A 25,678-nucleotide genomic window follows, 5' to 3' on the forward strand; every position below is an offset into this window, starting at 1 on the left:
CTGGCAAGTGTCATGCTGTAAATTTAAGTCACCAGTTCTCAATATCACCCTTAATCTTACGAGTGTTGATTACAAGAAGGCAGGCTTTCCTCATTGGCTTGCTTTTCATATGATAAAAAAACAAAAGTGGCTTGAGGGCTTTCATTTAATTAACTCAAAAGCAATCCACCCAGCAGTTTTGTTTTTGTAGGTGAGATTTGTTGAGTAAATATCCTAAGTTTCCAATTTAGTCAACCTGCTGCCTTTAAAAAGGTAATTTAAAATATACTCAGTAGTAAATGTCACATTATTTTATTCCTTATCTTTGGACTCTTGACATTTGTAATTTAAATTATACACACATTTTTAATATTCAGTACACACATTTACAAGCATACAATTCCAGATTGTTTTTTAAACACTGAAAATCAACACAACTTCCGCACGTTCAGCTTTTTGGGTATGATCCACCTGACACGCAGAGTGCAGAATAGTTAGTCAAACCAGAAAAGGTGGCTAGTACTACTGGCACGTGTTATAAATTTGGATCTGTTTGTTGATGTCATTGAGGATGGCTTTCATTTTGTCTTCTAAGCCATCCAACTGATCAGCTTTGCCTTTCAACCTTCTCTCATTCTCCTCGTAGTTTTTCTCTAGCTCTGTGGGAACAGAATATTTCAGCAGGCAACCAACATTTAATACACATTCATTCGTTGTTTATCCTAAAAAATCCTTCCATGCATTTTCTATTAATTGTGCTTGTCATCAGTTGGGTCACAGGTCAGATTGGGTCACAGGTCAGATTGGAGCCTACGCTACACCCACCAGACAATCACAGGCACTCAAATTACTCTCCTAAATTTGACCATCTGAACCCGTGCTTTATTTTGTTATTTTTTTTATATTTTCCATATTTTCCCAACATACACAAAAAGTACCTGCTAGTCTCTTCAACTTGTTCTCGGCGTCTTGCAGTAGTTTTTTGGCCTCATCCCTAAGGCTCTCTGCCTTCGCCTTGGCATCTTGAACAGCTTTGGCCTTAGTACCGACACGCTGCTTCACCTCATGGTACTTATCGGTAAGCTGTCCATCTAAAATCTGCGCATCAAACAGTGAGAGTGTAGGTTAGTAATGAAGCAATATACAGAATAAGAAGCACACATACCTGTTTGGCTTCGTTTGCTTTGTCTCGTGCCATGGTGGCAGTCTCTTCAGCCCGGGCTGCTGCCATGCTGTTGTTAGCGCGTTTGGTCTTCAGCACACTGATCTCCCGGCCCAGCGTGCCCAGACGGTGCACGGCTTCACTTAGTTGCCGCTCACTGTTAGACGTCTCTGATTCTATCTGTGGACGTACAAGCATTGTGAAAATCAGTGCTGTGTCTTATGCACAAAGACTATGAAAATCGCGCTATGAATGCAATCCATCCGACCACCCGTCCGTTTGTCCGTCCATCCATCCAAATGAAAGAAGCAGTGTTTTTGGTTACCTGTGCCAGGCGAGTCTCTGTTTCGTCAATGTCGGCTCTGGCTTTGGCGATGGCCTTCTCTGCAGATGTCTGAGCAATCTTCGCATCCACCAAGGCCTGCTTCACTGTCTCCACGGTGGTCTTCACACCTTCAGCATGATGCCTGTACAACAGCAGTGTTACACACACAGAAGGTGGTTTTTCCTTTGGTCATCTTTCCTGTTTTAAATTGTGTTGATTTATTTTCCTATAATTTGAATTAATGTGTATAAAAATTAGCAAATTATAGTTTGGCTGAAAGATGATAAATACCTTGCCCTCTTGGCATCCAGCAGTAGTTTTTCTGCCTTTCTGACATCGTCCTGGGTCTGCGCCAGGATAGCATCTACGTTGGACAGGCTGCGCACGCGTTCTTTAATTTCGTCCGCAAGATGTTTGATCTGGAGAGGGGAAGCGGGGATGGAGAGCTCTAGCACGCGATTGGCCACCACCTCAATATGGTCAGGGTCTGCCCCTTCGTCTGAGAGAAAGACGACGACTTATTGAAGTTTGGAAGTCGTTATCATGACGTTTTTCATCAAGCAGACTCACGCATGAGGAAGTCCCTGATTTGTTTGATGAGGTCTCGCAGGTCCTTGTTGGAGCGCTCCACTTGGTCCTTGGTGACTTTGGCTTTGTCGAGAGCCGCTTGGGCTTTACCCTTGGCCTCCTCTGCCTTAGTCTTAGCTTCCGCCACCTCACCAAAATAATACAATCACTTCAACTTGGTGTAATAGTTCAACAGTATTTGCTGTCTTGCATTCAAAGAACGATGGATTTGTATTTGGTAAAGATCACATAGTATTATTAAATTCAATGAAGAATAATTTATCATACTCATTATAATCCCAGGGGAGGTATTCAAAAATCACACTCTGCTGTCTATTTTTGTGATGGACACCATATAGAGCGAGTAGTGAACACCCACAATAAAAAACAAAGTTGGCAACAATGCAGGCAAAAATGTCATGAAAAGCTGATGCCATCATGACAACTAACAGCAGTGAATCCCTACCTTGATAACGAGTCCCTCAACTTCTCCCATGGCTTTGTTGAGTTGCTTCTCAGCATGCTTGGCTCTTTCCAAAGCATTGTCAGCGGCTGCTACAGCACCGTTGCAACTTAGGCCTCCACAGTGACGGTTCCCCTCGTCGTCACGGCAACCTGCACCTCCACAAGGGCTTTCCGCACAGGGAGCATCGTCTGTTGTACCACAAACCTGTTGTAGGGAAAGTTTATGTCTGCTTCTCATAAAATATCATCAGTCAATGGAAGATAGTTCATTCATGCAAGGCAAAAGACGGAAATATATTTTCATTGATACTGTAATACCATTAATGTATGCATGAAAATAATTCGTACACAATAATTGACCATGACCCGACCTTCTCATTGATCTTCTGCATGTCCAGATTCTGGACTTTGGTCTTGAGTTCTGAAAGCGAGCGTTTGTTGGCAGCATTTTTGCGGTTGAAGTCGTCCTTCTTAGCAGAGATGAGGCGTTCGGTGCGACGGCGGGTGTCGGCCGACTGGCTGACTGTGCTGGGCCTGTTCACTGTTGATTGGTTAGCGCGGCGCTCAGCATCAAAAGACTTGTTGTAGGAGGTACGGATGCTGTCGTAGGCGCCTGGCACAAAAGAGATGACGGAAGAGATTTATTTATTGAACTTACATAATCAAAACAGCACATTTTGTAAATCACAAGGCATTTCGGCCAAGCCAACCGTACCTAATTAGATTTTATTTTTAGTTTACATCCATTTCATAACTATTACAGTGATTTAACTGTGAAATTAATGTGTAGGACTAGACTCGTCCTATAGTCCTTAAAGTGCAGTTTTAGAGTAGTCTTCTAAATGTATCCCTCATTTGTCATGGCTGGCATATAATTTCTTAATTGTATCTTTTAAATCAGCTTAGGCCTTTGTGATGGAGCCCTCGGAGCTCCGACTAGCAACAAGTGCTCTGGCAAACCTGTGCAATGATTAGGAAAAGTAATCTGGTAAAGTAATCAAAAGTGACACATTCTGTTAATCTACACAAATTTTGGATGAGAGAAATTGTAATTAAAAAAATTAAAAATCATTGCACGTTTGAAGAATGAATAAGTATCAATATTTGGACTATTTCATAAGGGACCCCGTCACTTGCTCACCCAGGAAATTTGAGTTTTTAATGATATCGAGCTGGTGATGGAGCTGCTCTGAAGTGAAGTTCAGTTCTCTGGCCTCCCGCTCCAAAGCACTCAGCTCCTTGCTTGCCTCCGAGCTGCTGTCCTGGACAAGAGTTAAATCTCCCTCCAGACGGTTCAGTGTGTCAGTGGTCTCACTGATCTGAGATCTAAGGAAAAAGATGCATTTGTTGTAAATGGAGTTGGGCTGAACAATGACTTATACAAATATACATTGTTAGTAGCTATTTTTTTCTTGATGGGGGGCGGGGGGTACAGAAGGCATTTATTTGCCTGGAAGGATAGCAATTATTTAATCCATTGAGTTGTATCCAATTTACACTCTGTAAAAGATTTGAAGACACAAAGCAACATGTACCTAAGCTGTTCAATAAGTTCCATCAAAGTGGTAATGGCAGCAGCAGTGGCATTGCGCGAGTTGACGATAATTCGAGCTTGGGCCAGTTTCTCTTCAAGGTCCCTAAAAGCCTTCTCATATGGCCCGGTAAGCCCAGTGGTCTGAATCTCATGGGCGCGCTCTGCCAAAGTCCTGGTGCGCACCGCCAAGTCCTGTAGAAGGATGACATTGTTTTTTTTTTTGTTTTTTTTTACTCAGTTGGTGGGTTTACATTTCATCTCTCGCGATCTAACTGTAACTCTCTCTGCACCTGGACAATACGGTCCCAGTCCCCAAAGCATTGATGGCAGGGCTGGCAGTTGGGGAAGATGCCAGAGAAACCTCGGGCACACTGATCACAGCGGACACCCGACACCCCTTGCTGGCATACACAGTGACCTGTGACTCGGTTGCACTGAGACGTCTCAATGCCTCGCCAGTCGCAGTCACAAGCTGGAAGAAGGGCAGACAAGAAGGAAGCATGTAAATACGGCATAGCCAACACCTGGGACTAAAAGAGCCTTGCACGCTAATAATGTTGCTCCTGTTATAAAGACAAAAATTCAATATCCATTTTATTTCTTGTTCCCATGCGTATTCACCAGTCACTACTGGCGGATTTATTTTTAAACACAAACACAAAGTGCCTTGCCGCCATCTTGTGGCATCTTGGTATCAAGGGAACTACAGTGTGTTGAAGTGAGTCAGGGACTTCCATTTAGACAAAAGTAGTGCTTCGATGCAATACTGTGGCATCTCTAGTCAGTTATCAAAAAAAGGTGGCGTGTCAATTACTCTCGGTTGAGAGTTTAAGAATTTTTACCAAAACATGATACAGTGACCTGTGCTCTGTGTATTGTATAAAAATAAAACTATGGCAATGCATACAATGTATTTCTTGGGTTCCCTCCAGTGGCACGGCAAACTAACTCATAGCTTCTACAGATCATCCAAAAGTGTATACGTATTACTATTACGGCTTACAAAAGAAATGCATGACTGACCTCTGCACTGAGTCCGAGGGTCTCCCCAGTAGTTCTCCTGACAGTCTGTGCAGGTCTTCCCACCAAACCCATCGCGACAGTGACATTGTCCACTAAACTGAGCAACACAAAAATTGAAATAAAGAGCAGTTATTTTAAGTCGTCCAAATAGAAGTCTATAAGTTTAAAAACACAGCAAGACCTTCTTGACCAGACTATTTGTAGTTGCATCATTTGTTTGTTTTGAAACTGAATAAAAATTCAAACAATGGAAGTCGACCCATTTCCTGAGGCTTATGGTCCTCTGAGGTTCCACTGTGTACCACGAAGAAACATTTTCAGGTTCCAATATTTACCACTTGGGGTCTACTGGTTGTGCTCTGACCAGGCCCACATTTCACATCTTGTATCCCATACCAGTTCAGTTTGTGTGTCCTCTATATACCTCGTTACATGATGAGGTGACTGAGTTGTGGGGGTCACAACCGCAGGGTTCACAGCCTTTGCCACTAGCGAGGTTCCAGTGTCCGGGGGAGCAGTGGTCACACGTCTGACCGATTACATTAGGTAGACATTGGCATTGGCCCGTTGCCCGCTCACACACGCAGTCTTCGCGCTCCATACACTGGCTGCGCTCCGTGCCAAGGAAGTTACATACACACTCTAAAGTGAGCATGGGGGATGAGTAGATCATGATTGATTAAAAATATTGTTAAGGTAGCAAGAAGGGTCAAAAAGTGACTTACTCCTGCAATTTCGTCTTGATGCGTCTCCAAAATAGCCACTTTTGCAGATGCCGCAGTTGGGCCCTTCAGTGTTGTAAAGACATTTCCTGCACTCGCCGACTCGCCGGTCACACGCATCAATGTCAGATATGTCGATGTTGTTGTTGCACAGGCACGGCTGGCAACTTCCCCCCGGCTGAGAGGGGTTGCCATAGTAACCTGGAGCACATTCCTCACATCGAGTACCTACATTGAGAGAAAACGCAGATTGGTCAGAGTGAAGGAAGTAGCTTTGATAATCACAATATTACTAGCAGTGTGCATCTCGCCAGAAAAAGATGATTCTACAAAGTAATATATGTGTCTCAAAACGTGGCGTGTGATACGATTCAAGGCCAGTGCAATTTTTTTAGTGGATCGGTTCAATTTCAATCAGTGGGATTGAGATTGACTTGTACAATTAACTTGTCAAAACTGCAAATGTTGCATTTCCTTCAAAGATATTTATCAAAGACGAGGAAGACCGCTCACGATTTTGTCCCATCTGAGTTTATTGCTGGGTGTTTTTAATAAAAACCTGTCAGACAATCAGAGAAGGGCTTCCTCATGTAGTCAAGGAGATATGTTGGGAAACAAGGACAATTAAAAAAAAAAAAGTTTTACTTTAATTTGAAGGCATTACTATCGGCGATATCACCCAAAAACATTCCCCAAAAAGAATTTCTTCCCCTCCCCACACAAAAAAAATGTTTCTCCAGAACCCATCATCTGATTTTCAATTCATAGTGGATTGTACTCTGGTTGAAGTGGCCATCTCAACCAGACTCAGCATTTTGACTGTCACATTGTTCTAATGAGACAAAGGGGGACGGGGGGTGCTGTGAGGTGTGACAGCTAATTTCTTGAAACAAGAAGTGTTTCTTTGTGAGAATGTGCGACATACAATTACACTAATTAGAAAATTAGCTAATTAGATTTAAAAATAATACAGTTGCATTCTGGGATAGCAAGAAAAACCAGCTCTTCCATTCTTGCCAAAACTGCCTGATTGAGAACAAACAAACAATGTAAACTTGTTCTATATAAAACTTTAAACGTACTAATACAACTCTGTTTCAATGTCCGTTCTCTCAGACTCCTGCTCTCAATTGTGTGCCACACTGTGCTGCATGACTGACAAAATACTTGGCATATTTGAGTCTGGCAGGAGGGAGTACAAGAGGAAATAAGCGAAAAAGGGAATGAGAAGGTGAAGGAAAAATGAAACGGTCTAGTTCATAAGTTCAAAAAGCATTAGTGGAGTAAAGATGAAAGTTGGGTGCCAAAAGAAAAGGAGTATGAGCTCATTTGTCAGTTTTGGAGGTGATTTGCAAAGTTATTAATTTATGGGAGATAAACAGTTCTTCAAACAGTTACTGACCCAGAGTTGTCATCAATCACAGAATTGTCTCACAGAAACCCCGCCCCCCTCCCCCACTTGAAATAAAATTGGACTTCTGGGTCAGAATAATATTCACAGACACGTAGTGGTGCATGGCAACATGAAGAATGAATGTACCCCAACAGACATATACCAATACAGTTTGAGGCATAATTAAATATAGTTGTGGGACACGGTCAAATTACTGTCTCATTACGCTTAAGTAAAAAAAAGATGTCAGTGGGGTACAATTACACTGCCAAGAAAGGCTCAGAAAGTGATCAGCCAATTTTGAATGGCAGTGTCCGTCCGTGGTACTACGTGCTGCGTAACACAGCCACTCACAAATTAAAATCATTTGGAGAGGCGTGGCCGAGCACCTTGGGTGCTAAAGCATTGCATGCATGGGCAGGACTGGTGGAAAATAAAGACAGACTTGTTGTGGTGTTGGCAGTGCCGGGCTTTCAATTTCATTTTTACTCACGCTTGCAAATGGTTAGCCTGGAGCGTTTAACAATCCCTGTACCAGTAATACAGGAGAGGGAGGAAACAAGAAAAGGTTAGATATTTAAAGCACGGGATTATAATTGGGCTTCATCTGAAGTTGCTCTGGAGAGAAAGTGAGACCATCAGTTTCAAATGTCAACTCCAGCACATACATTCATGGAATAGTTCTGCTGAATCACTTTTATGTTTAATTTGCCCCTCGACAGTGGAAGGGACTGTGCAACCTGCTCGAGAGATCGTCAGGTATCGAACACGTTTACCTGTGTATCCCTGGTTACAGTTGCAGACAATTTGCTGGTTACGGTTGTCTTGGTAACAGGATGCTGCAAAATGGCGTCCACTGGTGGGACTGTCCGGACAGGGACATGGGCGACACCAGCTGCCAGCTGCTATGCCCACAATTGGGTTGCCGTAGTAACCATTGGCACACCTATAGAAACAGTGATGTCAGTAAAAGAAGACATTCACCGGTCATAATATTGGGGGCACACTGCACCTCCGAAATAGCGAAATAAATATCTCGCTGACTGTGTGAAATAAAACTGAACATTGTTAACTCTGTAGAGGTGTTAGTTATGGTTGGATTATTAGGGATAGAACATTTGGGGTATTTTATTTTTAAGAAAACTTCCATGGGAATTAAATGGAATACATGGAAATAAATGAGAATAGATTGGTTATTAAAAAGGATCTTAAATATAATCCGGAAAAATACATGTCAGCAAAATCCTGACTGAAACAACACTTAATTTTTTTACTTGAAAAAAATTGCAGCATGGGCAATCTTTGGATACGGGGGAAATTTGGACAAGAATACCCTGAAAAAAAAATATCCTTGTTGATCTTACTCTACGTTATTTCATCAAGTGGTTGCATGAAAAAATATCATCTGGATTTGTTCAAACACTTGACAAAACAAAAAAAACAAACATTTTTTCTCAGTGTAGCTATCACTATCATGCATGGAAGTCTGCTCATAGCAAAACAAAAATGTTTACGTACATGTACTGGTAAGCTTGAACATGATAGTTTTCAATTGAATTCTGCTCATTTCCCACTTGATTTCCATCAATTCCTGTTACCATATTTGAAAATTCCCCCTTTAAGAAGCTTTCCATATACTTGGAAAAAATAATTCACCTTTTTGCAACCCTATTCATCTGAAATAAAACATGAACAAATTGTCTGGACATGCAGATTCCACAGGTAGACGTCACCTGTCGCACTTGTCTCCTCCAGTGTTGTCTCTGCAGTTAATACATGCACCGCTCCTCTGGTCACACTCATCGGCATGGCTGTTGCAGTGGCAGGGGCGACAATTGGGAAAGCCCCAGTGACCTGCCTGGCATCTGTCGCACTGCTGGCCAAACGCTCCGGGCCGGCACTGGCACAGCCCGGTGTATTTGTCACACAGCCGAGTGATGGAACCCTCCACGCTGCAACCACAGGCTGGAGGGAGATAGGATGAGGCGGACGTAATATGAAACTATAGCACGGATGATGAACGTAGATTGGTTTTGCGTTTAGACCTCCAAGGGGACTAATGTGTGGGATTTTCCGAATGTGCAATATTAAACGCCAGTAGATGGCGCTCGTGTTCAGTAAGCCACACTACTGTTGTCTATATTTATAGACATGGATGTAACAAATCTGAGCGAAAATACAATCACTTACTGAATTTAGCGTATTTCACATTTCATTTCAGTATTCTATCATGTTTACATTGTTAAATGTCTTTTTTTTTTTCATTGTAAACTATCTACTGCAATAAAATGCTAGGTGTAGTATATATAGTCAAGTAGGTCTTCATACCTTTTCAAATATAAATTTAGGCTTTAATTTAAAATTTGACTAATACTGTACAGTATAAATCATTTTTGGCAAACTGTATGGATTACAGTTAATACTCTGGTACTGTACAACAACATGCTTCAATGTTTAAAACTAGTCAAATGGTCTATAAGTAGCCCACATTGGGATCACAAGAAAAAAAGAGTGCCACATTAAAAAGATGTTGTCTCACCAACGCAGCCCGAGGGTCCAAAGCCATAAGTTCCGGGAGCACACTGTTCGCACCGTCGACCAATCACGTTGGGCCTGCAGCGACACTGACCTCCGCGGACATCGCACACCGAGCTGATGGATCCCTGGGCGTCGCAGTTACAAGCTGGAGGGAAACAAGGATGAAAACAACTTAAAACAACTCAAGGCGGGTTTAATGCTGATCATTAACAATATAGGAACATAGATGAGCACAACTGCTGGCTGAGGATAGGTTCACAGACAAAAGAAAAGCAAAGCGATGAATTGATGATGTAAGAAGTATGTTTTTGTACTCACGCAAAGCCCCGTCGTTAATAACAGCCGACATGCTTGTGATCAGCTTGGCACAGGTATCACTCATTGATGGGTGGATCACGCTCTTCGCCCCCTCGTGGCAGCGGTACCGCTCGTAGGTCTGCTTCCTGTTGCTAGAGGCCAGGTCCCCGGCATTGAAGAGCTCCATGGAAGAGTGACGAGGCATCAAAGCAATCTGGAGCGAAGAAGCACGGATTCACAAAAGTGACACGGCAAAGGTTGAAACAGAGACAGAAGGAAGGAATGGTCCTCACAGAGTCCATGAGGAGGACAGCATTGGCCGCTCCGTTGAGGACGACGTTGGCGTCCTGATAGCGTCGGAACTCAAAGCGGATGGTGTATGTCACACCTTTCTCCAGACACACGGGCTGCGGAGGGACCATGAACCTAAAGGCATGTTTGGAAAGAAGAAAAATCCTAGAGTCACCTTCTCATACGGGTATAAAAAATTTAGCAGCCAATAAATTCCACTATAATTTTCCCATTGAAAGTAACTCCTGGGTCGCACTGTTGCTGTCATAAAACCTTTATTAACTGTACTTGTAGGTTAAGTACCATTATAATATCCTAACTGTTACACAAAGTCGTCAATCCAGGTCAGAATATACATTATACAAAGTACTGTAAATTGAAAATAATGTAATTGGCAATGATAAGAAATCAGGTATAGTGAGCACGGTCCTATTTTAGATCGGTCAATCAACGAAACTGATGTCATTCTTGGCATTCTCTCTGAGGGACTTTTTAGAATTAGCCTTGCTTTGCCATGCAATGGGGGGATTCCAGTTTTACAGCAGCAAATTCACAGTATAACACCGGCCAATAACAATGAGCAGAATAAGTAGCAGCAGTATGACAACTATACAATGAATGAATAAATACTAATTATGCTGATGGTAATGAGAGCACGGGGGGCAGCAAGAGTCTTCAGCAGTAGCAAAACTACACAATAAATACTTAACGCATAAGCACTTCTGAATGTTTTTCCTCTATCTCAGCTTTTGTGGTTGAATGCATGCGTGTGCATGTGCGCTAGATTAACAGACCTGGCTCCAGCCGGCAGGGCGACGACATGTTTGTCATCATCTGGGATTGTGTTTCCACAAGGGCTGCTCGTTGGAATCGGGCCCGGACGGATTACTGTTATTCGTACCTCTTCCCAGTCCCGGGGCATCTGGAATGGATGAATGTTAAGAAGCGATGGATGTCATCTAGATCTTTGTATTAGACAAAAGTATTCGGACACCTGGTCATTACACCTACAGGAAGTTTGGACATTGGACATCTATAACAGCTTCCAATGGAAAATTACGAAGCCTGACTGTGGGAATGTCTTTCTCTTTCTAAAGGCCAGCATTTGTGATTTATGACAATTAAGAATTAAGATTTAAGGATAATAGATGAAGCACAACCCCTAATGGGAGGATTAATTGATAAGAGATGTATATCTAAACATATTTACCCTTAAAGTAGAAGACGTTAAGTAAAAACAAATGCACACACCTGTGTCTCATAGCGGATGAGCAGGTCGTACTCCATGGAGTAAGGGATGTTGCTGATGATGAACTCAAGCGTGCCACCCTCAGGTACGCGGGCAAACCCAAGACCCGTCCATGTGGCCGGACGACCCAGCTCGTGTTCTCGGGTCTCCAGTGTGCAGCCCTGACAGAATATGAAAATGCTCATTTATGAACTTTGATGGCTCTACTAATACATGTTGCTTTATTCACAACTGAGAGTCTCACCTGACCCATTTTGGCCAACTCGGCTTCATACAAGAGGTGATCCAGAGCCATGAAGAAATAAGCAGACTCCACCTGTGTACACTGGCGTCCTGTCATGTGACTGCGGCAGCGACACTGACCACTGTCGATGGAGCAGCTACAGAGAACACATGATTTTACATGAACTACTTTTTCCATTGAATGGAAACAAGCAAATTCTCCAAACCCATTGCTCACTTTTTTTAATCATTCAACCATTAATGTCACTTAAGATTCCAAACATCAACCTAATGGCACCGCATCATCCAAAGTGAGTTGGCTCCAGTATCTCGGAATCGTTCATCTTTATGGCTGCTTTTCAGACAAATTAGAACGAATTTGAAGAGAAAACCAAAATGTAGATAACCACCAATTACCCCACAGAATACATCTGGATGTTCTCATACATTCCAATGCATGAATAGATGAATCCACAAATAGAGTGTGTGGTAGTTGATCTCCCAAGTCGGTAAGTTAGCCCATATTTAAATGTCAAGAATTGCTGATGAGTGACTTCAAGGACGATGTGTCCCAAATGGATACACTTATTTATGGAAATGTACACTAAATGACACCAGACAGTAAAACTAATGTAGAAAATGTGACACAAACCACAGGCTACATACGTGCAATGCAATAAATATGATTTGGGGCATTAGGCAGGCAGGTAAAGTATGTATTCATACTTTCTGTTTTATCATTACTTCTGTGGGGAAAATGTAGTGCCATAAGCATTGCAGAGCACATCAAACTCAAGTGCCACAGACTAAACAGGAGGCCACTGACGCTCTATTTATTTTAATCTGCTCAGTAAACGTCACTCACTCGTTACCCAGAGCAGCTCCGATGTCACATTCGCAGCCTCGGCAGCCATTCAGGTCGAGACTCAGGCCCCAGTGTTCTGGCTGGGATTGACAGATGAGAGAGAGAGAGAGCAAAAGAGAGAGAGACAGGCAAACAGACAGATGAAATCATGACAACACAAATCCTTCATACTATAAAAGAAGTGTTTGAGTCACACACATTGAAGCCAACCCTGTAATCTCAAAGACTAACATTCACAGCTTTGTGGTATATCGTCACGGTCCGCTTCCTGTAATTTAACATTGTGAGTTGTCTTCTCTTCCAAAAGAGTGGGTGTATTTTGGATATTGTGCAGCAAATACACTTACTAGGCAGCTTCATCATTTGACCAAAAACGCTCATTCTTTCACACGACATTTAGTTCTTGTTTTATGGAAGATAAGATCCACTTTCGGCCGTGACCATTTTTAGGCCGATGGTAACCCACACCATGTGGACTAACCTAAAATGCCTCAACTAAATTTAGACATATAGCCCAGGCGGGAGCTTACACTGCTGTTCCACACTATTCCTGGATGAGTGTGACAAGACAGAGAACAAAAACAAGCAGAACTTGAAGAGAGGATGTAAATAATTGAATAATCAGGGAGCAGAATGGAAAACAATGAGCGCCACAGGGACCAGAGTGAGCGTCTTACCAGACATTGGTCACAGCTTCGTCCAGTGACAAGACGCTTGCAGAAGCAGTCGCCACTGACTGGGTCGCATTGGGTGCTGCCTGCCACTGTTCCCCTGTGGTCACACCGGCAAGCTGCAGGGGGGGGGGGGGGGGGGGGGGGAAAGCACCTTTTTCCAACAAGTACTTGAAAACAAACTTTAAATGGCATTGGGTCAGTCTAGCCTTTTTTTTTGTCCTTTGTTTTGCATTGGAATCACAACCCGGAACAACCCAGAAGGAGTGAAAGCTTTATGATTAAATAAACAAATTAGGCAGCACAGTGGGTACCAAGTGTTCTGTATATGTATCCACACAAATGTATCTTGACAATAAAAGATTTCAGTCATAAGGTAAGATTCAGATACACTTGTGGAATTATTTTTTTTTTGGCTTCCGGGGTTGCGCATACTCACGCTGGCAGCCCTGAGGGTTATCGGCACTTAGGCCAAAGTAGCCGGTCCTACACTTGTCACAGCGTTGATCCTCCACATTGGCTTTGCAGCGACACTGACCAGCCACCATGCCTAACGTTGGCGCTGTGTGACTGTCGCACATCCCTCCGTTCTCTGAACCTTCTGGATCGCAGTCACAAGCTGTGGGAGGCACAACGGGGTGCGTTTAATAAACGTGATAATCTGTCGTACAGTACACGCTCACATATATATATATTGCCTGATGCATTGCACTGACCTATGCAGACCCGGGGATCCCGGATGTCTCTGAGGGGTTCTTTGTAGTAGAAAGGCTTGCACAATTCACAGTTTCGGCCCATCGTGTTGTGCTGGCAGTCATCGCACACACCACCGCTGACGTTGCCCGTGGCCAAATACACGGCCATGTCAAAATGGCACACTGATGAGTGGCTATTGCAATTGCACTCTGAAAAACAAAGGCTGCAATCAGGCTAAAGACACTTACCTAGGTTATCAACACAAATGGAAATATTTCAGAAAAAATAAGAAACACAAATGGAATGCTCAGGAACTTTTAAAGCAGTGAATAATAAAAAATGATAATAAGTTTAAGGATTTTGACCTCACAACCCTCATTTGCCTCAAATTACGTTCTGAATCAGACTTTTTTCAATAGATATTTTTATAATCCGAAGTACTGTACTAAAATCCCTTTGTGAGCATTAGATTTTTAGTACAGACAGACAGACAGATATAATACTCCAGCTAATTACTATGATTTAGAACTGCCACACTGTAAAATATAATTAAGTCTCACAAAATGTAGCAGAATTATCGTTTAATATACAAAGGCGCAAAATTGCTCATTTACATTATAACCCCTTAACTGTTTTTAACTGTATAAGAATAAAAAATCCACACAAAATCCAAACTGCTTATAATACACAATAAAATAAAATAAATGATGATAATATTTTCTTTTATCATACATGAAATTGTTAAAAAGTAAAATGTTCTTTTACAATACGCAACACACTGGCATTGACTTTATGAATGCATGCTAAAACGATTTCAGCGGTGGGCTCACTTTTGCATGAGTGGGTGTTGCGGCCCTCGGCGGGTCTCCACGGCATGTCGTTGTAGAAGTCCTCACAGCGCTCACAGTTCAAACCTTTGGTGTTGTGGTTACACACACACCTGCCGTGAACCTGCAACAACCGACGAGGGAGCGTTACAAGGCATTCTGTAGATTATAGACAGCAAAAACAAATCCATTTGTTCGGGTCATGCGCACCATTCCTTCTATATCATCCCTGACGCCATTGATTGGGGCACACTCAGAGGCGTGGCCGTAGCAAAAGCAGTTTCCACGCACAACCAGCTCATAGATGGCGTAGTAATACTTTTCTTTGATTTCAGGTCTGGGATCCAGCAGGTTGTCGCCCAGCGTGTGAAGTTTAGTGAAGTTTACCCTCAAGTTGGTGATTTTCAGTTGGTCTGTTGAGCAAAAATGAGAAGGAGCGATCGTTATTGTTAAAATTGACTGGATGATCAGTGTTTGCAAAGGTGGCGACAAACAAGCCATAAAAGGCCCTACTGGCAGATAACACGCACGCACACATGAGTGAGCGCACAACAAACCCCCGCAGCCCGCTGAGAGGAGGTCAGGGCAAACAGAGCATGACGGGCTTGAGTGTGTAGCATTCGGACGAAAAGTTAATTATCTGGTCTTTGAACCTGTTAGTCCGTGTGCGAGAAATGACTTGAAATCTCAAATGATGTGTGAAATGGTCTTCACAGTGTCAGCAATAGGTCTGGTCAAAGTATATAAACAAAAACAGCCTTTTTGGGGTCTGAATAGGATGCAAAAAAAAAAAAGATGAAATATGATGAAAATACAGAACTTGCTCTGTACATTTTGGTGATCTAACTGAAATAGGACAGTCCTTCTGTCCTTTTGACGAGAGGCCTTGAGCAATGCTGGCTGCAAAGTGATGCATGCACTAACCTGCAGAGTGAGTAAATATTCAGCTATATATTGAGGTCAGTTGTCATCACTTGGGTCACTTATTTATAGCTAAATATTGTACAAAAAGACAAACGCAGCCAATGCATTGAAATTGAATGTCGTCAACCCCCATGTTGCAGACAACATGCAATTTTTGTGGGGCACAAAAAGCTTCTCTTCCTCATTTGTGCACAGAGCCAGCCAGGAAGAACAGCAACTGTGTGGTGCAGATGGGTCAAAAGATCTACTTTGTGTTCATGGCAAGAAAAAAAACAATATTTTAAAATGTGTTTATCCAACCAACTATCTGGGATCAGATATTTTTCATAATTCCTTTCCATAGACATTATCAGGAAGAGGGAGAAAATGAGCAGCTAAGAGACTGTCACAGTATCTGTCACAATCTACGATTTTGTGTCAGACAGTTCTTGCTTTGACATAGAACGATGACTAATTTGAAAAAGATAAAATACCACTAATAGGGTACGTAGACACCATCTGAAAGCAGCCCATAGAGTATATTTTGGCCTGTGAACCCAATAGGATAAGAGTTTCAATGAAGACTGAGCAGAGTCCGCAGCAGGCCTGAACATGTCGGCGTTTAAAGGTGTTGAACATGCCGAGGTGAAAAAGGAGTGTTGAACTTCAAATACATTTTGGCCATTAAAATCCATAGGGTTCCTGCACTGACACAAATAATAAGAAGTCTAGCAACGTTTAATGAGGCAAGTTAGAATACAGTAACCAGTTAAAGGTGCTTAATAGAAATATGAAATATAAAAAATGTTTATTTTTGTGAGGTAAAAATGGGAATAATGGGTAAATACTCTGGATGTTTGGGCTGTATGGATCTTCAATCCTGATGGCTGGATCCAACACTCTGTAGATGACCTAGACCAGGACAAACATTTAATGCAAGATTATTCCGGAACTTTGAAACAATCATACAATAATACAATAAATACACGAAGGTACTTTGATAGTCAGCTTTTCAGTTCAGAAAATTTATTTTATGAGAACACTGGCATCGGATTATCAACAAATCCCAACTAAAACTATAACAAATGAAACTTGACGTAATTTCTCACTCACCTCTCCCTCTGTGGACGGCTCTATGTCGGAATAACGCGATTCGCAGATGACATCGTTGATGGTGTGCAGAGGACCCTGGGTTACACCAGGGAAGTTGGCGGCACAGTCATGGGAAAAGTAACGATAGATCTTCCATGTGCGACCAAAATCAGCCGATCTCTCAATCAGCATGGCTGCTGGACGGAATGTCTGTCAGGAAAAAAAAAGACAATCATGAGCAATTTGTTGATTTTTTTTTTTTTTTTCAGGGGAGCAAATAATGTAAAAGTTACCTTGAAAGTCATAATGAGGTGAGTGAAATGAAACTCTGCCTCCAAGTCCAGTTGGAGATACACATTTGACTTTCCTACAGCACAGTGAAGCACAAGGGTCACATTTATGTATTTACACACAGATTGTACTCACACTACAGTATTTGTTTTTGTGAAAATCATTGTAACTGTTAACTGATTGTTCCTGCTTATAAGGATATCCTGTCACAAGATGATTTTTTTACACTTGGGGGAAAAGCCTCAAAATATCCACGATGTACCGTATTTTCCGCCCTAAAAGGCGCACCTAAAAACCTAAAATTTTCTCAAAAGCCGACAGTGCGCCTTATAGGCCAGTGCGCCTTATATATGGATCAACTGATGAATTTGTTGATCCATACTGGTTGTACACAGTGCTCTGCCAAAATGTTTCAGTACGTTTTAGTACGACTAATAAATTACAAGGTCGCATCGCTTCCCAGCATTACGGCAACTGTAGTCAGGGGGCGTCACCGAATAGCTGTTGTACCCGCGAGGCTATTTCCTGTCAAAATAGGCTGCTCTGTTAATGTTTCGAGTAAATCTACGGATCGATATGGAAGGGAAACATAGGTAAGTAGTACCAATGCGTTAGATCGAACTTTAGTCAGTTCCGATCATTTTATAGGAGATCGTTTGAGAAACGCGATTGTTTACACTTTGCTGAGGCTCATGGGAGATTGCGAGGTGAGGCTCGTGAGACTTTGCGGATGGCTAATGCTATTGCGATAGCTGCTATACGTACCAGGCTATTTCATGTCAAAATAGGCTGCTCTGTTAATGTTTCGAGTAAATCTACGGATCGATATGGAAGGGAAACATAGGTAAGTAGTACAAATGCGTTGGATCGAACTTTAGTCAGTTCCGATCATTTTATAGGAGATCGTTTGAGAAACGCGATTGTTTACACTTTGCTGAGGCTCATGGGAGATTGCGAGGTGAGGCTCGTGAGACTTTGCGGATGGCTAATGCTATTGCGATAGCTGCTATACGTACCAGGCTATTTCATGTCAAAATAGGCTGCTCTGTTAATGTTTCGAGTAAATCTACGGATCGATATGGAAGGGAAACATAGGTAAGTAGTACAAATGCGTTGGATCGAACTTTAGTCAGTTCCGATCATTTTATAGGAGATCGTTTGAGAAACGCGATTGTTTACACTTTGCTGAGGCTCATGGGAGATTGCGAGGTGAGGCTCGTGAGACTTTGCGGATGGCTAATGCTATTGCGATAGCTGCTATACGTACCAGGCTATTTCATGTCAAAATAGGCTGCTCTGTTAATGTTTCGAGTAAATCTACGGATCGATATGGAAGGGAAACATAGGTAAGTAGTACCAATGCGTTAGATCGAACTTTAGTCAGTTCCGATCATTTTATAGGAGATCGTTTGAGAAACGCGATTGTTTACACTTTGCTGAGGCTCATGGGAGATTGCGAGGTGAGGCTCGTGAGACTTTGCGGATGGCTAATGCTATTGCGATAGCTGCTATACGTACCAGGCTATTTCATGTCAAAATAGGCTGCTCTGTTAATGTTTCGAGTAAATCTACGGATCGATATGGAAGGGAAACATAGGTAAGTAGTACCAATGCGTTGGATCGAACTTTAGTCAGTTCCGATCATTTTATAGGAGATCGTTTGAGAAACGCGATTGTTTACACTTTGCTGAGGCTCATGGGAGATTGCGAGGTGAGGCTCGTGAGACTTTGCGGATGGCTAATGCTATTGCGATAGCTGCTATACGTACCAGGCTATTTCATGTCAAAATAGGCTGCTCTGTTAATGTTTCGAGTAAATCTACGGATCGATATGGAAGGGAAACATAGGTAAGTAGTACCAATGCGTTGGATCGAACTTTAGTCAGTCCCGATCATTTTATAGGAGATCGTTTGAGAAACGCGATTGTTTACACTTCGCTGAGGCTCGTGAGACTTTGCGGATGGCTAATGCTATTGCGATAGCTGCTATACGTACCAGGCTATTTCATGTCAAAATAGGCTGCTCTGTTAATGTTTCGAGTAAATCTACGGATCGATATGGAAGGGAAACATAGGTAAGTAGTACCAATGCGTTAGATCGAACTTTAGTCAGTTCTGATCATTTTATAGGAGATCGTTTGAGAAACGCGATTGTTTATAGAGGGCTCGTTGGTTATTGGCTAGTGGATGCATACCGCAACCCTAGTCAACCTCAGTTTGATGCAGTATAGCTTCTATTTTATGCGCCTTATAAGCCGGTGCGCCTTATATATGGACAAAGTTTTAAAATGGGCCGTTCATTGAAGGTGCGCCTTATAACCCGGTGCGCCTTTTAGGGCGGAAAATACGGTAATTCATAGGGTCTGAGAACATGCTTCTCCCTCTTGAAGCAGGTTTCTGGAATATAAAATTGGTTGTGCCTGTCAAATGATCACTCCAACATTTCACGGAAATCACAATGTCCCGTGACTGTTGAATTATTGTTAGAATATGCCCAAGGAGTACTCAAGTGGTCCTAGGAGAAGACCTGTCTAGCCTCTTTATACTGCCATCATCATTGTTACTTTGAGCCCAAACTACTGATTTATGTTAAAATTGCTAGATGTAAAAATATCCCCACTATTATAAATTACTAAGTCATTCTTTCCAGTCTTTCCACTGCTTAGCGCACTTAAGATCATTCTCCCAGCAGTCTACAATGGAAAATGAATTATAATGAGCTTCTCATCAACAGCTGACGAGCGCAGGAAAGGAAAAGTCGGAAAAGGAAGGGTGTGATACAGAGGGTGAAAGGTGAAGAGAAGGAGGGAAGGGATTCCATTTTAATCGACATATTCAGTTTTAATGGAAAATGTGCACATAGAGGATTACCCAACCCCCTAAATCCTGAAAGTATGCATATTAACAGAGTAAGTGACCTTTTAAGTCAGTGAGTGGAACCACTATAGTCATGGAGAGATCACAATGTTGTCATGGAGACGTGAAGCATCTGTGGCTAAAAATATCCACAATTTTTCGGCTGTTCTATTCTGGCCCAAGTGACCTACTGCAGTGACACGGCGTGTGAAACATGTATCAGTGCAGATCTTTTCTTACCATTTTCTGACTGCCACCATGATTTCTTGCGATGAGGCTTAAAGGTGGTGATTACGTTGTCTATGCGGTGATTGATAATGTTGTAGACAGGGTCGTAAGGCCTCCGAGAGTCACAGTCGAAACATTTCTTCTCCTCCTACATTGGTGAAACAAGACGTTAGGGTTGTCTGGTCAAAGGGTGAGAGACTTTGGGGTCAATGAGGAAGCCACTGTGAGGGTGAAATTGTGAAAGACATAATATTCATTTCAAATATAGAAAAGTAACACAATTAGTGGTACACATGCCTGCCTCAAAGTTTAAAGTTTGCTCAACCAAGTGAGTGAGAATGTGCTTAAATGTTTATAGTACACAGGGGCGGAGCAAGATATTTTTCAGTTGGGTGGCCATTTTTTCTCATACCAACCACAGTCAGGGTTTCATGAAATATAATTTACTCATATCTAGAACAATATCCATTACACTCAATCAAGCAGGAACAACTTTATGTTAATTCTCTAGAGCATCCCATTTTCTTTGCAGTGGCTTTGTTTTTGTTTACATTGTGTACTTCTGTCTCATGGACTGATTCGCTGATTCATCAGCAGTTAATAGCACAAGAAATGTGGTATAAATGGTTCTAAGAATAGTACATGTGAACATTGCAGGAAAAAAATCCTGGATATCAAAATGTTTCCCTTGGAATGGGGGAAGCCAAGGCTTTGGGCACAAGAGTAGCTCCACCCCTGGTTATACACAGGAGAGTGCGTAATATGACAAAAATATTTATGAAATGTCAATTCCAGACACAGTCGCAGTCCCAAACCCACCTGCAGGTGACTGACGATGCAGTAGGGATCCTTTCTCCTCATGCCGCACGTGGACGAGGCCTTCAGGTTCTTCTCTCGTCCGACCAGTAGGTCCCCTGTTGCCGGGTAACAGCTGCCATGGGCACAGCCGTGGTTGTGGTCAGGCTCCTGGCCGGTGGCTGCAGTTAAGACTTTAGGTAGCCGAGAGGGAGGAAAAAAGGAAATGAATCACAGGGACCAGGAAGCAGAACCTGATTGCTAGATAGCTGCACAATCTACCTTTTTAATACTGCCGACTTTTTTTCCCTTCTTTGGTGACAATCTATATACAAAAACTCCCACAAAAACTCTCAACATTTTAATAGAAATATGTTAGTCATAACTGTTAAATTTTGTCCAATTTGAATGAACATACTATTTATTATAGTCACTGATGGTGTGGCAGTACCCTCGTCTGATTTTGGTCTCGATAAGTGCTCTGAGATTGACTAGCAACCAGTCCAGGGTGTTGTTTGCCTCTGCCCCAAAGTCAGCTGGGATAAGATCCAGATCACTGATCATGAACAGGATCAAAGGTATAGAAAATAAATGGATTGACATATTTTTTTGTTATTATGCAAATGTTCAAATTGCAATCCACATTACACATTTCGCTTTAACATGTGTAGACGCGGATATTAAACCTGACCATTCTTTGTGATAATGTAGGATCAGTGTTGGATAATTTATTTCCAAAATGTATGCTTAGAGTAAAAAGACATTTACTGTGTTACACATTACATGACTGAGTTACAAAATGTGATTTTTATTGATGCATTACTTTTGTATCATGCTACCTCCAACACCGATAAGGATTTGATGACATCGATTCTGCATCCAAAAGCAGCTTTAGCTCCTTTTTCGATTCTGCAGGTAACACATGTTTGGGTCTATTTTTACGTTGGAGAAGGGAAGCGATGGTGCGACACACTACCGGAGGCAGTGACTGCATCGTTGTGCTATGCATGGGAGTTAAAATAAAACCTTTAAGACTTTCATGACAACCGGCAGCAGGTGCCTCACATTCCGTCTGACATTCTGTTGCAAATGTTTTTTTTTTTCTTTCTCAATGCTGCTGGTTTGTCTGCATGATGAGATAAGGGAAATTTGTTTTTAAGGAGAGTGGAGACCCATGGGTCTTCCTGTCAAATCTTCAGCAATTTAACAGCAGCAGCTGGTTCTAATCCTCGCTCCATTGTGTGTCCATTCTGAATGGAAATATGTTACAGTGGCTCTACAAGGGATCAAATAGCACTAAGAGAAACTAATACATCTATGACTGCATTTGTTTGATTTATGGCAAAAATTTGATTTTTACAAAGTAGGTTTTGCATCAATAATTTATTTTCAAAGGGACAAAATTGAACCAAAATTGGCACGAGGTAGAGGACAGACCTCCATGTCTAAATTGTGTTAGTAGTCACTTAGACAGATGGAATGTTTAAAAAAAATGAAGTTCATGTGTTCTGGACTAGGAATGAGCACAATAACCCAATAATCAGTGACTGATCGATTGAATAGAACTGACTGTTCCTCCAAACAGCAATGGAAACATAGTGGACGTGGTCGTGGGACTGATTGGCAGATGTGCCCCGCTTTCTTACCTACAATTTTACAAGCAGTACAATTGTGATCGTTAAGGACTATTTAAAGCTGACATTATTAAAGTAACACTAGATGGAGAGCCTAGAGGATTTACTCAGATGGTAAATTATCACACAGCGACACTGGCGCGGAAAGAGAGATGAGTGGGAAGTGAGCTGAGAAAGCTTTCACACGGACAAGCAAACACACTTAGTCTCGAGTTGAGTATTGGACCTGTGTTAGTGGCCACCAAGTGGGCGACAAATGCATAAGAGCAAAGGCAGGATTGTGTAAGCAATTAAAATAGATAAGACAATATTAGAATTAAAGCATTGGAAATGATGGAGACTCATACTAGTCGTTCGAGTTGTCTTATATACGGGGTTCTTGGCTACTAAATTCCCAACTCTGATTCACCAATCAATTCTCTCAGATTAAGTTTTCTTTGTTTGAGTTGATCCAAAATATTTCATAAGAATCTGGTACCAAATCTGTTCCTGAGGGTTGTGTTCTAAGGCTGCTTTTGTTCACCATCTGCTCATTTCCTTCCCATTGACACATATTCAACACCAACCTGAAAGACAGCCAATTCTATTGTTCACCAATACTCACCTCCCTCTCTGATTGTTGATCCAAAATCATTCAATACTTTCTCATGCTCACCAGTGGGGGGAAATGCCAGTGGCAAATCCACTTTAACTCAACTATCAAACACTATCAGTTCCCCCAGGTTAAGAGTTTGGGGGTCTTCCTCGACAGCACGCTATCTCACATCAGTATTGTTACTTGACCTGCATGCAGTATTTTCCCACGCACAAAACACCACAACAGTTCTTGTTCACTACTTGCTTACTTGACCCAAAGATTACTCTTAGACTCTTGCAGGGGTTTGTACCACTCATTAACTACAATAAGTGAAATCAGCCTTTGGAGATACATATGTAAGCAGGTAAGATATTGACACGAATTCAATGACAATGTACCCATGGAGGGAGACCTAATGATCCAACTGATTTTAAAATCTTCAATGCCATTTGATAGTCACTCCAACATACCGTCCTAAAATGAATTGTAGAAACCCATCCAACTGAGAAGGTGCAATCTAATTTGGGAGTTGGAATGGGTCAACTCTCTTTCCTTCCTGAGAGCAGGTTCCGCCCTCTCACAAAGCTCTGTTAAAGTTACAAGTGTGATGTGTAATTCTGCGGAAAAGATTTACAAATGGCACAGAACCTCCTTCATTGAAGTCATTACCAACAAAAACAGTGAGTGATACAAAGGCAGCCGAGGTGCGGTAGTCCACTTAGCTTTTATCTGACACTTCGGAAGTCAGTTAACATCTGTTCTGCAAACTGATACACGATCAAGAGTGTGCACGTGCGTGTGCGTGTAGGAGCTGGGAGTTTGTGGAAGTGAAGCAGACCAACTGTATCTTGTCACATTTATCTGTGTACGTTTCTGTGTGTGATTGTGTAAGACTTTACAGTATTCACGTCTCCCGATGAGGAAAATATACCGTACGCAGAATGGTAAAACTCACTTTTTTACAGGAAAAAGTCCTGTAATGAATTAGCAGTTAGCCCCAACTAAATGGTAAATAGAATGCACTGATATGTTAATTAGGCAATGTTTACCAGTAGTAGGATGAACATATTGTTGTACTAAATGCAACATTTCTATTATTGTTATTAACACTGTTGTTTATTTTCCTTTTCAGTATCAAAATTGTCTTTGTATGTAAAAACACAAAGGGCATTTGTTTCCACAGTTACAACCTGACCAAGAAATATTTATTTTAAACTTACTAAATTAAATGGTTTTAAATCCCTTTAAACGCAGCATGTTGTTGTTGCAGTAAGTTAATGTATTATACTTGTTATAACAAACAAAATAATAGGTATAATTTAAATTGAAACTGCATTAATTTCCAAACAAAGAAGAATAAGAAAGAAACATTTAGAGCAGGCGTTACTGAGCAGAATAATTGTCAAATGTAGCATGAATTTGAATATGTTCATACCTTTATAACTTTGTAGCACTAGGGTTTTTTTTTTTTTGCACAAAGTCATTTTTTTAATCGTCCCCTCCGTTTTCAAACACTCTCAAAATTGAGATGGCATGACATCATGCAGAAATATGAGCAGAAAATGAGCGACCGTTTAGTCATGTCCCACTCTGCTTTCAAAACAACTCAGAACAGCAAATAATCATGAAGCACATAGAAGAAGAACGATTTGAAGGTTTCGTTTGGTGTCACTGTGAGTGTGAAAATTGGAAATGAAAGGTCACAGGGAAGTACTTTGGATTTAAGAGCGCACTTTATCTTTCCTCCCCCCTCTGCACCCATACATGGAAAGAGAAGGCACGGAGGAATGTTGGGTGACAGCTGAGCAAGGAGCCGCTGTGTCTGTACGAGAGGCTCTAAGCTCACTTGCCACTGATGTCAATTAGCCCCAATGAGCAGGAAATACATTGTCACACTGCTGCGGACTAATTTTCAATATTTAACTTCAAGGGTTCTAATCATTGTGGGGCATAACGTTTCTTTAAACAAGCGTGTTAAATCCATTTCCAAGACACAGTGACCTCCAACTACTACGGACAAAGATTGCATGATAGCCAGGCCCTCTCTCCAGTACAATATGAGTGAGCTCTGGATGAAGGGAGAAAAACTCCCATTGTTGCAGATGCACTCCATTTTTTGTTCCATTTTCAGTCTGTCTGGATGAAATAACTACAGAGCTACAGTGTGTATCACTGTAATTCATTCACAAGAGAAGGCAAGGTTAGCAAAAGGATGAAAGCTGTTGGCGGAGAGGATGTGGCATCATCATGACACATTGTGACAGGTCTGGTCTAACCAGGGAAGGGAAAAGACAAACTGTTGCCACATCAAGCAAACAATGGCCGAACCAAAAGGCGGGGCTATCACTGGGTGGACAACTAATGAAGGTAAATAATGGCAGCGAACAGAAAAACATCACTATTTATCTTCTCGCTGCAGCCCTTGCCATCGGGTAGAAGAGAAAAGTCAACATCCTCCCGGCTAATTAAGAGACAT

The 25,678-nt window shown here is 41.8% G+C and overlaps 1 protein-coding gene across 2 annotated transcripts in view; it reads right to left on the reverse strand.

Annotated features, from left to right (window-relative positions):
- Positions 1-275: 275 nt before the first annotated feature.
- lamb2 (laminin, beta 2 (laminin S)) overlaps positions 276-25,678 on the reverse strand; it is a 31,831-nt gene continuing 6,428 nt past the window's right edge. Inside the window, exons 3-36 of one of the 2 annotated variants that reach the window (XM_037240471.1) lie at positions 21,016-21,185; positions 20,209-20,344; positions 17,115-17,188; positions 16,843-17,031; positions 16,578-16,641; positions 15,037-15,239; positions 14,830-14,950; positions 14,020-14,208; positions 13,743-13,922; positions 13,310-13,422; positions 12,633-12,712; positions 11,790-11,925; positions 11,548-11,706; positions 11,091-11,218; positions 10,299-10,431; positions 10,027-10,219; positions 9,710-9,853; positions 8,904-9,135; positions 7,947-8,116; positions 7,664-7,699; positions 5,781-6,005; positions 5,480-5,697; positions 5,056-5,152; positions 4,323-4,504; positions 4,034-4,224; positions 3,640-3,824; positions 2,870-3,111; positions 2,500-2,703; positions 2,037-2,181; positions 1,758-1,965; positions 1,467-1,608; positions 1,145-1,321; positions 918-1,077; positions 276-638 (exon numbers count right to left, since the gene is read on the reverse strand). In XM_037240471.1, coding sequence (XP_037096366.1) covers positions 502-638; positions 918-1,077; positions 1,145-1,321; positions 1,467-1,608; positions 1,758-1,965; positions 2,037-2,181; positions 2,500-2,703; positions 2,870-3,111; positions 3,640-3,824; positions 4,034-4,224; positions 4,323-4,504; positions 5,056-5,152; positions 5,480-5,697; positions 5,781-6,005; positions 7,664-7,699; positions 7,947-8,116; positions 8,904-9,135; positions 9,710-9,853; positions 10,027-10,219; positions 10,299-10,431; positions 11,091-11,218; positions 11,548-11,706; positions 11,790-11,925; positions 12,633-12,712; positions 13,310-13,422; positions 13,743-13,922; positions 14,020-14,208; positions 14,830-14,950; positions 15,037-15,239; positions 16,578-16,641; positions 16,843-17,031; positions 17,115-17,188; positions 20,209-20,344; positions 21,016-21,185 — 5,363 coding nt within the window. In that variant the 3' untranslated portion in view covers positions 276-501. The remainder of the gene's footprint in view (positions 639-917; positions 1,078-1,144; positions 1,322-1,466; positions 1,609-1,757; positions 1,966-2,036; positions 2,182-2,499; positions 2,704-2,869; positions 3,112-3,639; positions 3,825-4,033; positions 4,225-4,322; positions 4,505-5,055; positions 5,153-5,479; positions 5,698-5,780; positions 6,006-7,663; positions 7,700-7,946; positions 8,117-8,903; positions 9,136-9,709; positions 9,854-10,026; positions 10,220-10,298; positions 10,432-11,090; positions 11,219-11,547; positions 11,707-11,789; positions 11,926-12,632; positions 12,713-13,309; positions 13,423-13,742; positions 13,923-14,019; positions 14,209-14,829; positions 14,951-15,036; positions 15,240-16,577; positions 16,642-16,842; positions 17,032-17,114; positions 17,189-20,208; positions 20,345-21,015; positions 21,186-25,678) is intronic. The other variant, XM_037240479.1, reaches the window with a different exon arrangement.

This window comes from Syngnathus acus, chromosome 2, assembly GCF_901709675.1.
Source record: "Syngnathus acus chromosome 2, fSynAcu1.2, whole genome shotgun sequence".
Lineage (NCBI taxonomy): Eukaryota > Metazoa > Chordata > Actinopteri > Syngnathiformes > Syngnathidae > Syngnathus > Syngnathus acus.